At 42.3% G+C, this 22,439-nt stretch overlaps 1 protein-coding gene across 1 annotated transcript in view; it reads left to right on the forward strand.

Annotated features, from left to right (window-relative positions):
• The window catches only part of SLC29A3 (solute carrier family 29 member 3), a gene marked incomplete at its 5' end in the record, with an annotated part of 24,704 nt that extends 2,572 nt beyond the window's left edge, over nucleotides 1-22,132 (forward strand). The window contains 4 exons of the mRNA XM_019507819.1: nucleotides 13,964-14,046; nucleotides 17,808-18,034; nucleotides 19,675-19,837; nucleotides 21,233-22,132. Coding sequence (XP_019363364.1) covers nucleotides 13,964-14,046; nucleotides 17,808-18,034; nucleotides 19,675-19,837; nucleotides 21,233-21,908 — 1,149 coding nt within the window. The remainder of the gene's footprint in view (nucleotides 1-13,963; nucleotides 14,047-17,807; nucleotides 18,035-19,674; nucleotides 19,838-21,232) is intronic.
• Between the last annotated feature and the right edge of the window lie 307 nt (nucleotides 22,133-22,439).

Here is a 22,439-nt window from a genome sequence, read left to right on the forward strand (position 1 = left end):
CCCCCACCCCCCTCTGTGTCCAGCCACCACCACCTACCCCACTCCACATCCAGCCACCACTGCTACCCCTGTCCATCCATCTTGTCATAGTCCTGTCACCCCCCCCGCACTTCACCAGAAGTGTATCCAGAAGGGATACACTCCTTAAAATAATGGTTGAAAACCCTTGGATAAAGAGAACGCATGGAAAGATGATTTGTGGTGCCAGAGAACCATAGCAAAAGTAATGCTGAGCTTGGGAAAAGAAACATAGCGGAATTAAAGAGTGAAGTTCTTGCTCCTCCTAAATTGCAGAATTGCATATTCTGGTGGCAATCTTATTCCTGCCACAAAATAATACCACTTCTGTTTTAATTTGGAAGCATCCCTGCAGTAGCAGCCTTAGGGGAGGGCAAACCTAGTGACTGCCTAGGGCCCCACACTTTAGAGGACCCAAATTTTTTTTGGGGGGGGGGTGAAGTTTTTTCAAGGAAGTGGCTCTATTTCCATTTTAACACTTGACTAGTTATCTAATTCCCCCAAAGAGTATTAAAAAGATCCACGATGCAACTGTGGTGGGTTAATATTTACCTGAGTACCTACCTCTAAGGGTCCCCAAATGACTCTCTTGCCTAGGGCCCCAACAACCCTAAGGCTACCACTAATCTCTGTAAAAGGCATTGGTTGCATGGGAGGGGAACCAAACTCTGGTGAAGGCAGTTTCTGTTAAATGTAGCAGTGTTTCATTGTTAGATATGCATATCTTCAGTATGCCAGGGTTAGCCAGGCTCTCTGCCTCTCTCAGCTGAACTTCATCAGATGAAATTACCAGCTGCATTGAATTGCAGTTGGGAGGTGGATTTTGTGGAAGTTGATACACTGTATAACTTCTGGTCATACTCAAAATAGACACTTTATTGTTAGTTTGGTTATATTGCGTATTTTACTGTGCACAGCGTCTGTCTGCTTTGCCAGAGGCAAGTTAAACAGTATAGCTCTGCTGAGAGGCATTGTACCTGTTTTCAGCATCTCCCCTGTATGTATCTGGTGATGAAGCATGTACATTAGAGGCAAAAGAAGTCACAACAGCAGGATTCAGCAAGTGCCAATCACAGCAGGGCTTTTATGAAGCAAAGCTTTTTCTAGAGCACGTCATTTAGAATTCTGCAGGACATCTATGATGCTTTACATCTTTTTCTTCCAAATGCTGTCAGGTGTATCTGTAATACCTGCTGCAGGAGTAACCGTCTGGCTTTTGGAAGACAAGATGAGAAACTTGTCACCTCTAAATTCATGGTCTAAGCAGTCAGAAGCAACCTTGCCAATGGAGGAGGTAGATTAATTGTTTCTGTGTTTCACACAATTTCTTTTCTCATTTTTTTTGTCTTCTAGTTTTTATTGGATTCTTGATTTTTCTTGCCTCTTTTCTGTGCCCCACCCCCCCAGCTCCTTGGTTAAACACAAAACACACCTGTTTTCACAGGCACATCCAGTAAAATCATTTGCTTATGTAGAAGAATACTGCTTTTAGTGTTTTTTTCCAAAACCTGTATTAGTAAGAAAAGCATCCCTGGGACAGAGCATTCCTGATTCAGTACGAATGTCCCCTTAGTCCACCTATTGTACTATGACTTGGAACAGTTTGGGAACTCTTAGAATGAATGTATTCTGCCTTTACATGAGTCCTTCAAATAGAAGATTCATTTCTATCTGTACTGTAGTCTTGCTGTCTATCTCTAATCGTCTTTCAGGCATAATGATTTATATGCTTTCCATCCCAGGGGGGCACAAAGCACTACACAGACTTAAGAAACAGAAGTAAAAATTATGCATTGGGATCCCCTCACATTGGGTGGTAAAAATCCCTACATTTAAATTTAAGTTGTTGCACATTGTATGCATAAGAACCCTGTGCACCAGTTTGAAAGGTATTATAAACCTCCTTCTTCAAAGATGTTGAAAGCATGTGGGAAATTTGAGTTGGTCAGAATATGACAGAAGCCTGAAATTTGGCCAGATTATTGAATTACCATCCCCAGGACTTTAAGTGTTGTCAGCACAAATAAAGATTGACATATCAGAAGCCAAATGTGGGGACAAAGACAAGTTAAAATGGAAGCTATTATCAACATATATAACCTTGGGGCTTGCTGTACTGATTATAGTATACCTTGCATTTTTCTCCTTTTAAGAGCTTTCTGGTTTGAATTTCATGGAAGCTACCACAGAATATGAAGTGATCTGAGATAACTTAAATGTTAAGCAAACCTATTACTTCTGTCCAGCTTCTTCCTTACCCAAGCAATTAAAACCTTCATCTAGACTTTCTTCATATCCTGCCAAACCCTTCCCCTCTGCCTCTTGTGTTACTCACCTCATCCTGTCCTAAACCTCATAAAGCACAGCTGCTGAGATAATCTTCGCTAGCCATTGCTCTGAATGTTTCATCCCCATCCCTTTCTTCAGGTCACTGTGTTATGTATCTTCCTGTTTTCAATCACATCACATCATTCATTCACACTTCTCATTTTTTTTTTTTAACTTTTGAGGCTTTTCTCAATTTTGCTTTTCCATGTCTTTATCCCAGTGGTATGCTTGCTTCTCTAGTGCCAATTTTGAACACTCATGTCATGCTTTCATGCATGGATTATTCTTGTTAAATTGATTATGAAGTCACTGCCCACTTGAAAATGCACTATTTCCATGTGGCCTCATGTTGGCTAGGCTGCAGGGCAGTTGGGAGTGGAACCGTGAATCTTCATATTGTTCAAAGTCATCCTACTGTACATTTAGCTAGTTTGTGTAAATGCTTGTTGTAATTGGTCTTATCCAAACCACTTCTTTCACTTCCTGTTGCCTTCTCCCCAGTTGTTAAATGTCTTCGTTTCAAATTTAAGCCCTCATTCCACATGATCTGTGCGCCAGAGGCCTCCTTGATGTCAGTGAAAAGCTATGATGACATAAGCTTACTACAATCAGATCCAAAAATAGCACCAGCGTTTGTGCCATAGTTTCCCCATGGCAGCACCCTCATTCTCAGATTAGTTTACTTTAAAGGACTCTATGCTTGCTTCTTACTGAAAAAGGACAGAAGGGAGAAAATACTGCCATTTTTTACCAGAGGGAAGCACTCATATAATTTCAATGGGGAAGGGAGGCATCATACCAATACCTGCATTATGCAGATAAAGTTATGCTCCTGTAAGTGAGATTGCAGGATCAGAGGCCTTGGTTGGTAAACTCACTGAGGCAGGGACTGGTTCTTGCTATGTACAAGTATGACATCTAGAACACTGGGCTCAGGCATATCAGCTTGCATTTTTCTAAGCAGAATTCCATTCTTTTATCTCCATGCTTCTGATCTACAGGTCCTATTGTAGTTCCTCTCCTCGGCAGTATTTGTGATGTCTCCCAATTCAGCGTCACATGAATTTCATCAGTGTGCTCCTTAACATGCCTTGATACTTCTGTTAATTACTCATTATGTTAAGAAAAAACTAGATCTAACTTGATCCCTCAGGTACCTCAGTATATACCTCTTCCCAACTTGACACACATCTGTTTAATAATTACCCTTTGACTGTAGTCACCTAACCAGGTTTCATTCCATATGACAGATGCTATTTAGACCAATCCAAATGATTTTTTGAAGTGAAATGCATATTGTTACATGTTGCTTCTACTTGCCTTTATTTGCTCCAGAGTTGGCTACTGTTTTCCCACATCGGGCTCTAGCACTTGCAGCAATTTTTGAGGGAAAAGAGCCTGAAAGAGCTTGCATAAGTGAGACATTTTAGAAAGTAGGAGAAACACTGCACAGAATTTTTCACCTAAATATGGAACCTGCTTTGGAATACTCGCTTTTTTATTGTCTATCCTCCTTTTTGGAGTAGGATAACATTTCTCCTAAACCATTTCACCTTCTTTGCTACTTTCTAAAACAAGGTTCATCATCTGGCTTTCCCGAGAGAACTGCCAGTCTCAGTTGAAACGATTGTCTCTCTCTCCTAACAATAACTTAGTCTGAATGAGAGGCACTTTCTGGCAAGCCCAAAGGCCCTGGTTATCAGCAAAACAGATACAACACAGGCAAAAGCAGCACAAACTTCCACAATCTGCACCCCTCCTTAACATCAGATTTTTTCCTTTGGGTCGGAGGAACCAGTACTTGAGGGCAATCCACACTGTGCAGTCCTGGAATAATAACATTTCATCTATTTTTGGGTCATAGGAAGGTAGGGTTGGAAGGAACCTCATAAGGTCATCTAGTCCAGCACCCTGCTCAAGGCAGGATCATCCCTGACTAAACTGTCCCAACCATTTGTCTAACCTACTTCCAAAAGTTTCCAAGCATGGACGTTTTACAGCTTCTTCGAGTAGCCTGTTCCAATTCCTGACCACCCTTGTAGTTAAAAAGTTTCTCCTAATCTCCAGCCTAAATTTCCCCTGCTGTAGCTTCAGGCCATTGTCCCTAGTTCTGTTCCCTACAGCTACAGAAAAAAGGCCATCTCCATCCCCTGTAATCTCCCTTCAGGTATTTGAAGACCGTTATCAAATCCACTCCCCTCAGGGTTCCTATCTTCATTAATAACCCTAGTTCTCTCAGCCTTTCTTCATAAAATCTTGCTTCTCAGATTTGCACAGATTCACAGAAGTTTAGGGCTGGAAGGGACCTCATGGTCCAGCCCCCTGGCACTGGGCAGAAAAGATTGCTGGGGTCAAGTAACCCCAGCAAGGTGTGCATCTAGTCTCCTTTTGAAGATGCCCCCGATCATTTTTGTTGCTCTGTGCTGGGCTCTTTCCAAACTCGCCACAATCTCCGTGAAGTGTAGGACCCAAAACTGGACATAGTACTCCAGGTGAGGCCTCACCAATGCTGAATAGAGTGGAAGAATTATTTCCATTGATATGCAAGTGACACTGCTGTTAATACAACTGAGGGTACTGCTGGCCTTTATTGTAACAACAGCATACTGTTGGCTTGTATTCAGTTTATGGTCCACTGCAACTCCCAGGTCTTTCTCTGCATTACTGCCATCTAGCTAGTTGTCCCCCGGTTTGTATTTGTGTCTGCAGTTATTCTGTCCCAGGTACAGGACTTGTCCTGCCTGTAGGACGTGCCTCTTAACAGATCCAAGTTCTGTGGGAGGAGGGTCTCCACCTTATGGAAGCACGAGCCAGGATTTTCAAAGCTTAGTTGCCCTAAATTGGATTTCTAACTTTGTATCTAGGCACTATACCCCTCTAAGTTTGCCTGTGAAGGAGCAATTTGGGGTTTAGGTTTTTGTTTTTGATTGGATATCTGCACATTAAGAAACAGCCTGAAATCACCAAGTCCATTACACATGCCTTTAAATAGTCCTGAGTTGGAGTATTTGGTCACTCTTCCCAAGGGAATTAAAATGGTAACTTTAAGGTTCTTGTTGCTTGCTTATTTAAATTTCTGCCCAGTGCCATTCATAGCATCCTCAGTAAGGTTCTCTGCGGGGGCCTCCTTGCCAGCAGAAGATACTGTTATAGAGACCCCTTTTTGGAGAGCTATTTTTCTGGAAAGCAAGGAGGCCATGGGAGGGAAAAGCGAGCTTTTTTTTCCACTGACCTTTGGCTTTCTTGTGGGAAGTAAATGAGAAAATGCTCACATTTTATTCCTAAAAACTGTTTCATGGCAGTTTTAAGGATCACTGTGTCCCTAATTGGAGAGACACTGCCACTGCTTAATTTGAAGATTGGAATTTTTATTTTGTCTTGGTTTGTCCTTTTCCATGCAGAATTTGAGAGTGCTGTCCTCACCCCTCTGTACTCCATGGCATAGTGGTATTTGTTTCACTTCCTTGACAGTGTACCAATATTGAAGTTCACATCCTACCTAAAGGCATTAAAATATTGGCATAAGAAAACGCTCCATTTTTAGAACATCTTTGCAGTGGAAAAATGGGATTCAAGCCTGCAGAAAGTCAGTCCATTTGGGACCACAGGAACATGAAGCATCCTGCTTCTTCTGCAGCAAATATTCTGCCTTTCCAGTGGAATATGAACCTGTTCTTCGATAATTGGGATAGCAGAAGATGAAGCTGATTGCTAAGTCAACCTGAGTGTTAACATATACAGTCCAAATCTAGTTTCCAGAGAAGGAAGCACTGTCATTAGTTTTAGTCAGCTATGGTCCTGCAGTGATGAGAAGTTCTCTCTGGGATAACAAGGGGTTACTTACTATCTTTTCACCCTGGGACTTCAGAGGCACTTGGGTGCTACAGTGATTGGTATTCTGGAAATGCCAATAAGTCAATAAATTACTATCCAGTCACTTGGTACTGGCACTTCTCAAATTCAACCCCAAATCCTGTGCACTCATTCTTGCAGCACTTCAAGATGCATTGCGGCAATTTACGGGACTCTTTTGACATCAGAAGGGGACCATTTGTAAAATGGTTGAGTGAAGCCACCTCAGCAGAAGCCCATGTAAAAGGAAGGGGAGCAAATGCGCTACCCCACAACAGTGGCTGGTAACCTTTTTGGCATTACAGCTTTCATGACGAACAGTGATGCTAAGCTTTAAAAGTGGCAGAAAAATACTTCAGTCTGTTCTAATGGAAATCTAGGTTGTGGCTTTTAGATAAATTTCATTTTAGCTTTAAAAAAACTCCTTGCATGGTAAACATTTCAGTACCTTAGATTCATTAAATAACAAAGCCCTGGAGATCAGAATGATGTGCTCCATCATAGTTAGCTAGAAGCTCATGGATGACCGACTTATTTATGTGGGTGAGGTTTCACTGTATTCTTATGCAAAGGGAAATAACTAGGGTCAGATGACTGCAATATAGTTGCTGATGGCTAGATAACCACACAGTAAGAGGGGATGGAAACTAATTTGAACACAGAGTGGGGTTTTGAAAAGCTCTGGAATAATTTAGGGCACAGGTCCCATTTATCTGGGCACCTAATTGATTTCCAGGGGGACAAATGAATGGGCTTGTTGCTTCTCAGTCACTTTTGAAAATACCACTTGAAGAGAATTTTACTGCCTGTGAAAAGTGCTAGCTTTCCAGAGCTGCAAAACAAAATCCTGTCTACAGAACAGGTGGTGTGTGGTTGACAGCAATGTAGACTTCCCATGGTGCCCCCACCTCTGTGCCCTCTTCATGACTCAGAGGAAATATCTTTAGGTACAGAAACAGTAGTCCAGCCTCCTAGGCCATTCTGTTCTTGCACTGCTTCTGTTGCTATAAGGGATGATGCTGTGTATTTTCTCATGCTGTAGACACTTATTGACTATGATCTTTGATGGAGACCACCAGACTTGCCCCACTGAATCTACCACCAGTCCCAAAATCCACAGTAATCTGCACTACAGACCTGGAGCCTTAACATTTAATCTATTTTATACATAGGATGTGGCCCTTAACAGCTCCAAGGGAAAGGGGATTGTCCTTATGGATACATGGGCCAGGATTTTCAAAACCTGGTTGCCTCAAATTAGACTTTGTATCTAGGTACCTGATTTTCAGGAACACTAAGAACACAGCATCCCCTTTGGTTACTCAAGACACAATGAAGAAAGTCATGTCCATTGAATTACAAGACACCAGAATTACGGGCTGGAACTGAGCCAGTGACCCAAAGATAAAAGCTTCTGTATTATATTAGTGTAGTGTGCTGTTAATTGTAGTGCCTTGCATCTGAAGATTTCAAAGCACAACAAGAAATAAGGCTATGGTTTTCCCTGTTTTATAGACAAAAGGGTTGCAGCAAAGGAAGTTAAATGACACACTCAGAGGTTAGTGGGAGAAATGGGAGTAGCCCTTCCGTGACTCCTGTCCTGAACTTTAACCAAGCCATTCGTGATATTTATTGTGTTGTCCTTTTCTATGTTTAAATCTGAAAGGACTCTGCTTCTGGTCACTCTGAATCGTCCTGTGAGGCAAATGGCACGGGGTTGACTCTCCTGCTGCAGGATCTTAGAGCATTGTCCGCTTTGGAGCTGTACTGCCCAGCCATTTTGGAGCAGGTAGGGGGTGCTACCCCCAGAGTAATCAGGAGCAGAACTCTAGTATCAAAAGATGCGCTTGCAACTGCAAAGTATTCTTGGCTCCAACCTGCTCACTGCTGCTAATTTCATGCCCTGTGATCCAGGTAACGCTCTAGTGCCTTGAGCTGCCACCCTGGGCCTGAATTGCTTTTCTAGCCCAGCAGGAGCCCAGCTGCCTCTGCTGCTGAGTTTAGGCTATAGCTGAATAAAATCTACTTTGCAAAAGCATCTTGGCAGAGTCTGCTGAAGCCAGTGGCTAATTTGCTACTGTGATGTTTAGTTTTTTTTTTCCAAAGTACCCAGTATGCTGCTTGAATAATATTACATATATGCAGCAATCACAGTATTGTGTTTGAAGATGCTTCAGTTAATATTGGGTCATCCCCTCCATTTATAAACCTCAGTTTTTATGGATTCAGAATGCCAATGATGGAACTCCTTCTGGGTTGATGCATAGTACATGGGAGATTGGATGAGAGGCATTTTATTTTCCTCCCCCCTTTTGTAAGTGAGATTGAAATCAGCCCAGCTGGCCACTTGGCATTCTCATTTCATTTGGAGAAGAAAAAGCTTGTTTTGTGCTGCATACGTAGTCATTACATCACAGTGTAGAGAGGTGATAGTTCCTCTCTGTGTTTCTGCTGAAACTATGCCTGGAATATCACATATAGCTCAGACAGAGCAAAACTCAGAGTTCAGAAACAAATAATTGGGAGGCTTCTGAGAAAAGCATAAGAACTAAGTGCATACAAAGTAATTGTAAAATACTAAGAGGGAAGATAATTTGGGGACTAAAAAGTCTGCAAATATGAAATCTATGCAATATAGGAAGGGTGTAAACTTTAAGTATGGGGAAAATTTATTATTTGATATGGAAGAAGTGATTTTAGGTAGAATCAGCAAGATGAAATTCAGTAAAAAAGAAGATATTGGGCTAATGCTGGAACATGGAGACTGATAGTTTTATTACAGCAAAGTTTAAAAGTCTAGGAAATAGTCCTCAGTGGAAAGTCATGTAAGCTCCATCCTTGAAGATATTTAAAGCTAAGCTGGGCAGCACACTAGCAAATATTCTGTGAAGAGAAGTCCAAGGACTAGATGACAAAGCTGTAGGTCTTTTCTTTCTCTGACTTATACGATGCTAAAATTTATTGTAGTATACTATTAGGTTTATAGGAGCATGATCAACTTAAACAGCTTGGTTTTGCTAATAACGCACATCAGATTATTCCAAGTGCAAGCACTTTAAGAATGCAGTTCATATTACTTGCTGATGTCTATACCATGCTTGTTTTTCTTGTCTCATTTGAGATGAACAATAGGAAGAAAGTCATTTTCAAAGTTTCAGTTCATAGGACTTTATCCAGTGGGCCATAAAACTTTTAAAAAGTGACCGAGTCAGATTCCTAGGTAGCTTAGATACCTTTGAAAAAAAATGTATACTGAGGGTGTGTTTTAATTTAAAGCAAATAAGCACTTCCTTGCAGTGTTAAAGACCAACTTTTTTACTTGAATTTTTAAGAAATGTGTAAACATTTCTGTTGGTCTGAAGATATTTGAAGGTCTGTTTCCACAAAATTTAATCTGGGCGTGATTATTTTTGGTGACAGTAAAAGCCTCTGAAATAATTCTGTGATCAAGAATGACTTTTAACAACTGAGTTTACATTGTGCTTTTTAGTTGTACTGTCTTTTATTGCATTCTCTCTCCCCCTCCCACAGCTCTGTATGTCTGGATAGTAGATGCACATATTTGTCTATCTGGGTATGTAGGAACTTTTATGCCTGATGATTAGATTCTTTGTTACTTTATACTAAAAATCTTAACTGGGAAGGATAACTGATTCACAAAGGTTTTAAAGTAGGCAGGAATAAGGAAAATTGCAGGTAAAGAGAAAACATGCCAAATGTCTTCCAATTCCTGTCACCATCCTTTTGCACAGGTAACAATGGGTTACATAACCATTACCCATGTATACAATATACTTGCACATAAAATGGCCTACATATCAGTCTGCCTAATAGCTGAGGCACCAAAGCTAGCACAAATAAAGCAATCATTCTCCATTCTGAGTAGAGGAAAATAAAGATATCTGCTTGTTTAACAGCATAATAATACATAAAATGAGTTCTGAATATAAATGCTGGTCTGTGATGTTGGTGCAAAATGATTGCCTTCACTATAGTTATTGTTTTCTGTGTCCCTCATTTGACAGCAGAGCCCCATGTGACCTTTGCATAAGCCACCTTTGTGAATATTGACTGAAATTTCAATCATGCTTCTCCGATGATAAATGAGCACATAGAGTAAATGTACATTAGTGTTCTATTTTTTGTCCCTTTCGTATATGCTGTTTGTATGCATGCTTAGGTTCTAAGTACCTGGTTCTGAGCTTCAGATTTCTTCTTACGTTGTTGACTGTCACAGGGCGGGGTCCCAGGAGCAGCTGTGATCTCTCCTGGCGCCCCCTACCGTACCAAGTTGGCATCCATGCACCCTCTGTTCTCGCCCGCCACGTCTTTGATGACAAAAGTATTAAGGGAGGCTGCCTTTTGCCCCCTTGGACACGGTACCCCAATGTACTCCAGCCTGTACCCCGTCTATGGTGATTCAGTGCACTCCCGCCTCAAGGGCTATACATGGCTCCTACCACCCCTAATACCACACCCCAAGCCTCTCAGATGTCCCAGATGTTGTCTAGTCACGTACTGTTGCCCATGCCCCAGTGGACACTCCCAGGCCTCTCTAGGCCAAGCCCATACTGGGCCCTCCTCGCTCGTGTGCCCTCCCTGGGGCTCCTTGCTCATGCACCCGCACTGGGGCCTGTCTCTGCAATCCCCTGCCCACACTGGGGCCTTGCCTCACAATTGGGGCTCAGGTGGCTGCAGCTGTGCCTGGCCCCCAAATCCCCTCCCTGGGGCTCCTATTCTAGTGCACCCCTCCCTGGGGCTTCTCAGTGGTGCCCACTCTGGTGCTTCTCACAATCTGGGGCTCAGGTGGCCTGGTCCCTAAATCCCCTTCTTGGGCCTACATTTTTTATACAGCTCAGGCAGCCTTGGCCTTACCTGGCCCTCCAATGCACTGTGCCCCTTCTCAGGGTTCTGGGGTCAGTGCACCCCTAGATGCAGTGCACTCCCTGGCACCAGGGTCCCCACACTACTGTGGCACCCCTAATGAGGCCTCCTCCAACCCCTATTAGCCTCACCCAGTCCTCCAGTCTAACAACAAACAATATCATAAGCCAATCAGCTACAACTTAAGAACTAAGCCCTCTGGCTACTCATCAATCAAATCCCCTACCCAGGCTTTCTCCTCCCAGTACTCTCAAGCCAAAACTGTTCATGCCATCAAGCTGCTCTCCAGCAGAGCACCCTCTCCCATGGCTGTTAGTGGGGAACTGCCTGCTTCCACAGAGCTCCTACTCTCTCAGCTGCCAAAGGAGAACTGCCTATGGCTTCAGCCTAGGCTGTTTATATAGGCCAGGCCCTGCCCCCTCCTGGTCAGCTGACCCTTGTGGTTGCCCCAGCAACCAACACCTGTCCTTCTCTAGGAGCAGGCACTTCAGTGTACTGCGACAGACTGGAAGGTCCAAATGAGTGCAAGGAAGAGGAGGAAGGCTTGAATAATCATTGCAAATTTTGTTTTGGTTGTTAAATAATGACCACAATGTTTTATGGGTGGGTAAAGGTGAGGCATTGGGGGTCTTAAAGTCTTAGATCTAAGATTTTTCATTGTAGGTCTAAGATGAAACAGAAAATCTGTTTTCTCTTGCTTCCTAGTTTGGTGCTGTAACCATCACATCACATGTTGGGTGTTATCCAGCCCCCTCTCCAACCCTCCCCTTGAAGCTGAGACACTACACCTTGTATTTAATGCTTATTGGGCAGAAAACAGAGGGGAATTCTGCCCCATTCAGAGCACAGTTCCAAGCTAGAACCAGGGACTCTCTCCTTTACTGAACAGCAGCCTTCTTACTGATCCACACACCCTCTAACTGTTCTCTTCCTCTTGGCCCCACATCTCTCACTCATGGCTGCCCAGGAGACCTGTTTCAAGGGCCTCCTCCCTGGTGAGGGATCTGGATAATGCCTATCCTGTAGTCTCATGGTTAGAGCATTGTGCTAGGAAGCAGGAGAAGTACAGTCAAACCTTTCCTGAGTGAGGGGGACCTAAAACTTGAGTCTCCTAAGGAGAAATATGTTTAAGAGGTTGAAGACCTTGGACACTATGGTAATGTAGGCTATATAAGTACATTGGATAAATGTCAAACTACTGCTGAGATGGATGTATGTCCTCTCTATGGGGGTCAGTCTGGGTAGGTGCTATTCTGCTGGCAGTAATCATCTTCTGATATGACGGCAAACAAATATTCTTTGGTGTCGAGAGAAAAATAGGTATGTACATAGCATAGTTTTTGCTGAAGATGCTAAGGGCTCAGATAATGAAGGAGTCCCTCTGCTTTAGGAAAAGGGAGAAGAAAGAATGGGAAAGCAGAGGTCCTGCTGGAATCATAAGAAGTGTTTAATGGGGTATCATTGTTAGCAGCTCAAATATTACTGTACTGCAATGGGAATGTAGGAGTTCTCACACTGTATCAGACTGGTGGTCCATCTAATCCTGTGACTTGTTGCTGACTGTAGCCTGTGCCAGATGCTTTAGCTGAAGATACAAGAAAGTCTGTTGTAGATATGGGGATAAATGACCCTATGGAAATTTCCTCCTAATCTGCAGTAGGTTGAGGTTGTCTTAAGCCCTGAAGCATAAAGGTTTTTATCTTTTCCAAAATCTTTAATTTTTTTTCTTTACTCTGATAACTGGTTATTCGTGCTATCCATGTACATTTCTCATTATTTTCTGAATTTCAAAGTTCTCGGCCTTGGTGGTGTTTTGTAGCTGCAAGTTCCAAGGGCTCATGGTATGTTATGTGATAAAATGTTTTTCTTTTTTTGTTTCAATTTGCCACCTGCCAACTTCACAGACTGTCCCCGTGCTTTTCTAATTTAAGAAGTGAAAAGAAGTTTCCAATTTACTGTCACTGTGCAACTCACCAGTTTATAAAATGTTTTATAACATACACTAGGGTAGAAAGAGGCCAGAATGTGCTTGGTGGATGAATTTCACACAGTTGTAGAAAAAATGGAGGGGATTTTTTTGCAAATCACAAACTTTGTTGGCAGCAAAAAGTAATGAGGGTAGGGGTTTTGTACCACAGCAGCCAGTGTCTGGCCCACTACTATTTGGAATGCAGGGTCTGGCCTGGCCGCTACGGACTTGGTTTGGATGCACAGTAGCTTGGTAATCACTTGAGTTGTTCTGGAGTTAGCCACTCTGGATTAAAGACCATAAATTGCTTCTGTTCTCTTTCAGTCTTTGGTAAAACTCTCCCTTGATCAGCAAGAAAAAAATATAGAACCACTCTCCTGTTTCCTGACTCGCTGTTTCACTTACTGGTTGTTGATATTTGTGAACAAGTTTCCACATGGCCCACATAGTAAGGTTATTATGGCTCCAAAGATGTGAATTTGGTCCTGACTTCGAATTTGTGCCAAAACCTATCCCATTGACCAGGCTATAAATGGATACCTGTCATTTGGGCTGGAGAGTCAAAGGCAACTGGATGTCACCCCGTCATGTGCCATTGGCTGCAGAAACTGGTGTGTACTCCCCATACTAGCCCAGTGGGCCCCAAGTCTTTTTACTTGCAATATATATTCCTAGTAGCCTAGAAATAATTTGGGGTAGCCAAGAGAGTCATTATGTAAAATGAGCAATGCAAGTATAGTAGCAGTAAATTTGGCAACTTGTTCCTCAAAGCCTGTAATGCTTTTTGCAGTCTTATGTTGCTAAGGTGGCTGGCAGCTTGATTGGCTTGTGCTAGTAGTAGCAGGCTTCTGGAGTAACTTGTTTCCTCTCATTTCTGATTTTGCTTTTAAACTCCTTTCACATTTTTTGCAGGACTTTTTTGAAAGTTACATTTCCATTGCTTCAACTGTGCCTTCAGTACTTTGCCTGATTGGAAACTTCCTGCTAGTCAACAGGTAAGTACTGTTATATTTCCCATCTAGAATGCATTAACTGCTACCATTTCGAGGCTCACCTGCTGCCCTTGCAGCCCACATTACTCTACTCCTTTCTCTAGTCTTCCTTGTTAGCACAGCAGTAGGCTCTAAGACAAGCTGAAACACCTGATGGGGAAATGCATTTAACTAGAGAAAAAATGTTAGCTAAACTTCTGAAGGAATAGACTTGCGCCATTGTTTTTTCTCTACTCTGAAGCTCATTCAGGACCCATTGTTAGGGATTAGGGCAGGCACAAATACACTTTCTGTGCACAAACTCCTACCTATATATATTCTCCTGTGTGTGATGCTGGTAGCTTTTCAGATAAATAAAATCCTATCAAAGGTCCCATATAATACAAAGTCCCTTCTTAAATTTCTTGTAACATCTGTGTTCTAAATTCTACTCAGTTTGTACATGAGGTCCAGGAATCAGTAATTAAGATACATGATAGATTTATGTGTTTAGTTTTTTTTTCTACAAGTAGATATTTCTATAATAGTAATTATACCTATTGCAAGTGACCCATTGCATAAATTCCCTGTATGCAAGCAAAGTTCAGTGAAAGCAGCAGTATAACAGTAGATGGGTGAGTGAGGCACAAGTCCCGGGTGCTGCCTAAGGAAGAGGATGCCAGAGCTAGCAGGGCACCACACTCTCTTGTCCGCCATCTGTCTCCTCCTACCTTCCCTGCAGTGGCTCTGGTTCCAGCAGCAAAGGGCCAAGCAGCCATTTTCACTGCTGTGGGAGAAGTCATCTTTTGTTGCTGCTGAACATTAGTGTATTTCTGGATGCTCAACACGTCTGCAGCAAAAAAGGGAAGTGATGTTGCCCCTCCTTCCTCTACCTCACACGCATAGCAGCAGCCAACCTCTGCACTGTGTGCTATCACTGCCCAGGGTGCAGAACTGACCGGTTACACCTCTGAGTGAGTGAAAGGTTTCAGCTCGTTAGGCAAGCTGGTCTATGTCCTTCTCTTACAACTTGGAGCATGAACTACTAATAGTCTCTCAGATCATGCTTTTCCAGAATCTGCCTGTATGGTAAACTGGCATGTAAATATTTTTTGTATGTCAAGTGAATTGCAAACAGGATTCAAGGGAAGGGAGTGGGAATGAATGCTCCTGTTGAATCCATTGACTAGTTTGCCCCCCGTCAGCAGAATCTGAGACACACTGGGAAGGCTTCTCCACCCACCAGGAGAAAATCTTTCGAAAGGAACTACAGCACTGCACATGCATTGACTCCCCACTGACTAGCAACTATAGTTCTCTTTTCCATACCTGTGGTGTTTGCCTGTGTGCCAATCCCTTTTATCTGCCTCATTCTTCAAGTTCTAGCCACTGAAGTAAGAATGGATATTAGCCTGAAGATGATCCATATCAGTGCACAAAGGCAGGAGGTGAGAAAGTGTGCGTGCCTAGCATACTTCATGCAGACTGAGTGGGTACTATAATGTTCACGTTAATGCCATAATAGCTAGTAGTGAAGTGTTGAATTCCTAGCAAAGATAACAACTGTGTACCTATATTTATAAATGGCATGCAAACAGGGAAAGGGAAGAAGGCAAAGGAGATCTTGAGAAAATAGCTTCTGTTTTTCTTGTGCATTCTCTCTTCTGCAAATGGATCCCTTTCACTAAACTATTATGTATTTAATGCATTATGCTTAACTGTAGCATCTATCTTCTGTATATTTCATAGTCTTCTGACTAGCATGGGTACAATCAGTAAGTGCTTTATTATGTTAAATTTTCAACATCATAAATACTCATGAGGCAGATTTACATTATGGAGACTTCTGAGCAAATTGGTTTCCCGTGGTTTAAATATCATGCAGGAGAGCTGATGGCTAGTATATGCTCCACCCTCATTAACACCCTCAGTGTTTTTGAGAGCTAGGCGTTATGACTGATCTAAAATGGTGGCATTTAGGGGATTATGAAAGATCTTTCTTGTGCATCCTTTGGGGAATGCCACAATGCTCCTCCTCCTTGCTTAGAAATTATAAATGTTATACTTTAATTGCTTAAAAATAAAGTCCTTCATGCACAAAACCCACATTTCTCACTGTTCACTCTTGTCCCAGACATAAGTCAATAAAGCTGCAGTGTTTTTAATTTGGGTAGCTGTGTGGCAAAATGAACCTTATCTGTGTTCCTTAGAAAATTTGCCTAGCAGGGAATAGGCTTGTCTGTAATACAGGAAGTTATTCTCAAATTGCTATTCCTGACTAGTTGTTCTGGATTAACTATTCCAGTTTATATTTGGATACTCTTATTCCAGAATCAAGGGCTGTGTTTTGGTTTAATTGTAATCACAGCAGATTAAGCTAAACCAAAAGAAGGCACCCTCATTTCAGAATTAGATCATCCACATATGGAGTTAATCTAGAATAGCCATTCCACTTTAAATTTATATTTTTATTCCAGATTAACCTTCATATGGAGACAAGTCCTACATTTTAGACCAAGAGGAGAAAGGGAATGTATTTCACTGTTTCATCTCTAGATCTTAGCTGCTAGCTTAGCTTTCCTTTTTCTTCTTTTCTCCTTCACCCCCTTCTGCCCTGAAGGTGAGCCGATAAAGTCTTGTGTGTCTATAATAAGTAACCTTCCTGTTCAGGCAACTAATTATCTTGTAGTGACAAGCATGTGATTGCATTCGCCCAGCCTGCAGTATTCCCCAAGCAGACTTTTATCGCTATTGTTGCTGCTGCATGTTGTTCTTGTGATGGGAATATCTTCTGATTTCTGCTAGAAATAGATATTTACAGCTTGGTTGGGTTTATAGACTTGGAGTGGAATAAGCTCTGATGTCAGCTGTGGAAATCATAAACTTGATATCAAAACACCATTTTAAAAAATTGTTATTTTTATTTGCCTTATTTTTCTTTGGTCCTTCCCAGCCCAGAAGAATTAGTTCACAGCAGCTTCTATTTTGACTCCATCTCTGTAGCCACTGGGCTTCCTCCTTTGCATTCTTATATTATTTCCCAGTTGACTATCATTTCAGCAACCTGCCTTAATCAGAGACTTACCAGGCTGTTGCTCATGTTTCCAAAGAGACTATAGGCAGCCCTCAAGTTCTCATGTTGTGGTAGGGCATCAGCTTGAGATTATATTCTCAAAGTCAGAGCTACACCCTTACAGACTGCATTTCAGTGGTCAGTACCAGCACATGGCACCTGTCAGCTGCCTTAGAGTGGAGCTCGGGTTCTGAGGACTATTTAAAGTTTTTGAAATTGGAATTTGAAACCCTTGGATGGAAAGGGCTACAGAAATGCAAGGTTACAACATGTAATCGATTTATTTTTAGTTTTTTTATTTATTTTTTTGTACTGAATTTGTTTTGGTGGTGTTGAGGCTTTTAAAGATGAGATGTTTAGGATGTAGTAGAACATTGCCGGTCTGTAAGAACTGTAAGGAGAGGAAGGGATGGTCTACTAAAAAGGCACTGTACTGGGAGTTCAGAGACCCAGGTTCTATTCCTAGAGTCATTTCACCTCTGTCTCAGTTTTCTCTCCATCTTGTCTGTTTATTGGGTCTGTCTTATACTCTGTAGCTTTACAGCATTTAGTACAATAAGGAATTAGAGACTGTACCTGCTAGTCTAATAGAAGTAATAATAGCCAGATTTGGGGAATAAATTAGATGGTGGCTTATTTTAGCAACACCTTCCCCCCCACCACCCAAAAAAAATTAAAATCCTGTCTTAAACCATTATATTTTTTTCTTTAGGGTGTCTGCTACTGTCCGCATTCTCTCTTCCTTGGCTGTCATGCTGACTGTGTTCTTGGTGATCACCGTGCTGGTAAAAGTGGACACTTCTACCTGGACAGAGTTTTTTTTTGCCATAACCATAATTTGTGTGGTTATTATCAGCGCTGCCTCAACCATCTTCACGAGCAGCCTCTTTGGCCTGAGTGGTTGCTTCCCCATGAAGAATTCACAGGCCTTGATATCAGGTTAATTTCCCTCTGCTATCCAAAATGAAAGGGATAATAATAAGTAAAGGATTTGCTCTGGCAATGGGACACTGCCCCGATGCTGTTTTCTGCAGTCCAAAGGAGCTTGGAATCTGCGTAGACTGGGTGTGGGACCCATGCTTTGCATCTTGGGGTACATAGCAGAGGGTATTGCTACATCTTGCATTTAATCATGTGGTGATGAGTTCTGTGCATTGGCTGAGATAACAAAACCTTTTTCTTTTTAGAAACAATATCCATAGGCTGAAATAAAAGGAAGTTGCCAAGCAGGAAATGTGGCCAGTCACATGAACTTACTGTTTAGTTTCTGTAGATATTTGAAAACTCCCATACTCTTATATTATGATGCGGGTGTTTTTTTCAAAACAAACAAGGAAAATTCCAACCCTTTGTTATATGTAGCCTATGGGTGAATTTTTCCTAAAGCAATCAGTCACAGAATTGTAAAGTTGATTGGTATAAGAAGAAGAATATCCCTTATTTCCACATTTGTTTCTATCTCAGGAAATATTAAATTTGGCATTGTTTCTTTTTTATATTCAGCATTAACATTCATTTCCATAACTGATGAGGGACACATTTTGAGTCATGAATGATGAGGTCCCTGGAGGTTTGGATGATGCTGATAACACTGCAAATGTACTGGAGAGTAGGGGAGAGAGAAACAAGGGAGGAAGAGATGAATACAGTGACTTCAGATACAGCCAGGCATGTATTAATTAGTTTGTCTTAAAGATCACTGTACATTTTATTCATATGCATGCATGGTGCTGGTAGCCTCAATCCATATTTGGGATGGTGAAAGGAAGAGACCATCAAATGCCCAGTACTAAGAAACATGGGTTATAATTAACCTCCTTTTTGGAATTAGCCAAAGAGAAAATCTGTGTTAAGAATTCCAGCATAGGAGGGGCCTCACAGGAATATATATAGTTGTGCACCCTTTTTAGATGGTGACAAAAGCTAGATGGAAAGCAGGGCTCCTGTTTCAAAGTATAACTGTTAGGCAGCAGGTTGTTCTGATCCAATGAGTGATGTGCAGAATAACATGGGAGCATAGGTGATGTGACAAATGCTTTCCATCAGTTTTCCCTTTTGAGGCTGGAAGGTTAGGTTTGCTGGCCTTTCAGTGCTAGAGACCTAGGTTACCAGCTGGCTGGCTGAGAGAACAATAGGTGAGTTTAGATGATAGGTCTAAATTCAAAAGTTTTTTCTTTTTTTCTATCCCAGAACTACAACACAGCATGCAGCAATAGGCACTCATTGCATCAGGAGAGCTGGATTAGAAAGCACCAAGAATTTGTAGGCGAGAACAGAAATGCACTGATGAAGCTGTGTGTGAGATCTTGAAGGGCACCTACCAAGCCTGAGATTGGGTCAAGCCAGTCCATAGCTCAATTCCAAGAGCACTGAAACTTGCCCACACATATCAATTAAAAGCATTTTCTGAAATTCCTTGGTGCAAGCCTATCATCCTCATGTCTCTATTTCCTTTCCTTCTCTCTTGGCTGTGGAGCTGCTTTCTACCCAATGCCTGATTCTGGCTGATTGAGCACAGACTGGAGTTTTATTACAGTCTTCTTTGACCTTGACTTCTTGCTTTCTTTTCCCCGATGTAGGCCAGGCCATGGGAGGGACAGTCTGTGCTGTGGTATCAATAGTGGACCTGGCAGCTGCAGCTGATGTTACAGACAGTGCCTTGGTCTTCTTTGTGACAGCAGATGTCTTTATCTTGGTCTGCATTTTGATGTACTTGATTCTTCCCACATTGGAATACTCCAGGTAAGGCATACTGAGCTGCCAAACTCATCAGGTTTCACCTGATTTAAACTTTGGATGTGACATATTTACCTTAGGTGGAGGCTGAGAGGTTGGGGTTTTTTTCTTAAAAAGTTCTACAAAATGCATACTAGGTAATGTGCTGAGATGTGACAAGCCAGCTGTGAGAACTGGAGTGAAAATGATGGTGCTAGGAGACCCACTTTCTCTTTGCATTGGATCAAGTTAGACCCAGAAAAATCAGAGCCTGTACATGCTGCCAGTTTCTCCCAACACCTGCCAGGCAACGGTCTTGTTTTGTGCCTTGTGACACCCACATTCTTCTTGGACTGCAGCAGTTTAGCCTTCTCCCCACAGGCTGAGAGGCCATCCACAGCACTGTCTGCTCTCTGTCCTGCTACTTGTGTTCAGTTCCTTTCCTGAGTCTGAACTTCCCAATTTGACATAAACCACAGACAGAAACTGTGGTATTGCCACAGACTGTGCTGAGTTTCTGAAAAGCTACCTTTGGCTGAGAGTAGGGGGAATGACCTGAAACTACACAAACAGCTCGAGGTGCTTAATCAGAATTGATAGAGTTCACTCTTATTGGATGATAGCCTAGAAACAGCAGCACAACATCCAAACAGATACCACCAATGACTTCTGTAGTAACCAAGGGAACACACCAATATTTTAGATCCCCAAACATCTGGATTCTCCAGGCTTAGTTGATTTGCTATGTGTGACAAGCCCTGCTGTGAATAGTTGTATATCTCTGTGCATCAGTTGTTTCTTGCTTAATTATCAGGTACTGAGGTTGGAAGAAGAGAGTTTGCAAGTGTGAGAGTTATGAATAAATCCTTTCTCAGTAAGAAGCTGTAGTTAGAGGAACGGTTGAGAGAGCTCTGATCAGAGCAGAAACTGAATCTGTTTTAGGGTAAAACCTCAGAGTCCTTTTAAATGCAAAATGAAACAGTGCAGGGAAAAAAAAGTTTGGGGTTTGAGTGGTTTCCCCTCCCATGCCTTCCATGATATGACCAACATTGGCCTGTATTTTGTAGGGAATGGGATGTTAGAAAGGAAGAGATGTTCTGTCCTTTTTACATCCTGAAGTGTTCAGAATCCATAGAAAGAAACTGCTAGTACTGAGTGTCTGCATTCCTTTTCCCTTCCATCTCCTCCAGCATAGTCTGATAACAAGAGCCCAAAGAGCTTGTGGATGTCACTTGACCCTCCAGATGAGGCTAGGGATGTGTTTCTGACAGAGCTGAAAGGAAGTACAAGGCTTAATCTGTTGAGTTATTCGCTGGGTTTCAACACACTTTCTTGTGCAGGTGATTTTCCTTCACCTTTCTCCTTTTTATTCTGACTCCAGCTGTCTTGGTTTACTAATAGCTTTATTTCCTCTGTTTTCAGATACTACATGACAATCCAGACGGATAGCACATACTCACCTAGTATATTTCCCAACAGCTCTTTAAGGGAAGAGAATGAGTCCCAAAGTATCAACAGCTCATTTCCAACAAAAAGAGCCAGAGACAAAAACAGCCCTCCTTTGCGTCTCATCCTGAAGAAGACTGCTGTCCTGGGATTCTGTCTCTTCTATGTTTTTTTCATCTCTATCGTCATATTCCCTTCTGTCTCCTCCAACATAGAGTCTGTCAATAAGGACTCAGGGAGCTTGTGGACCAATAAGTACTTCATACCTCTTACCAGTTTCCTTTTGTATAATTTTGCTGACTGGTGTGGACGACAAATCACTGCCTGGATCCAGGCCCCTGGCCCAAAGAGCAAACTACTGCCTATTCTGGTTTTCCTGAGGACCTTCTTACTCCCCCTATTCATACTATGCAACTATCAGCCTCGGACACATTTCAAAACAGTGTTCTTCAAGACTGATGTCTACCCAGCTGTCTTCATTACACTTTTAGGACTCAGCAATGGTTACTTAGGTACTTTAGCTATCATTTATGGCCCAAAGATCATGCCGAAAGAGTTGGCAGAGGCAACGGGTGTGGTGATGACATTTTACTTAATGTTAGGGCTGGCAATGGGATCTGCCTTCTCAGCTCTTGTTGTCCATCTCATATAAAAGAGTAGTGGCAGGATGAACAGTCCCCATTCTCTTTGTGTAGTTGTCTTTGGAAATTTCCAAAGGGCAGAATATAGCTGTTTGACAAGTCCTACGTGCCTCAAGAAGGCAGGCACTCTGACAAGTGTTAAAGAAAAGCCTTTAAAAAAACACCAGCCGCACAAGACTTTGGAACTTAGTTGTGCATTTCCATTTGCAGTGGGCTGCTGGGGTCCTGCTGCTCTGTTTGTTTCATAGTTTCTAGGGTCGGAAGAGACCTGAGCAGATCATCTAGTCCGACCCCCTGCCATGGCAGGAAAGAGTACTGGGGTCAAATGACCCCAGCAAGGTGTTCATCTAACCTCCTCTTAAAAACCCCCAGGGTAGGAGCCTGCACCACCTCTCTTGGAAGTTGGTTCCAGACCCTAGCCGCCCTGACCGTGAAATAGCACCTCCTGATGTCTAACCTAAACCTACCCTCTGCCAGCTTGTGACCGTTATTCCTGGTCACTCCTGGCAGTGTTTGGGGGAACAGTGACTCCCCCAATGCCT

The sequence above is a fragment of the Gavialis gangeticus genome, unplaced genomic scaffold (assembly GCF_001723915.1).
Source record: "Gavialis gangeticus isolate Ggan-Ray unplaced genomic scaffold, GavGan_comp1, whole genome shotgun sequence".
In the NCBI taxonomy this organism is placed as follows: domain Eukaryota; kingdom Metazoa; phylum Chordata; order Crocodylia; family Gavialidae; genus Gavialis; species Gavialis gangeticus.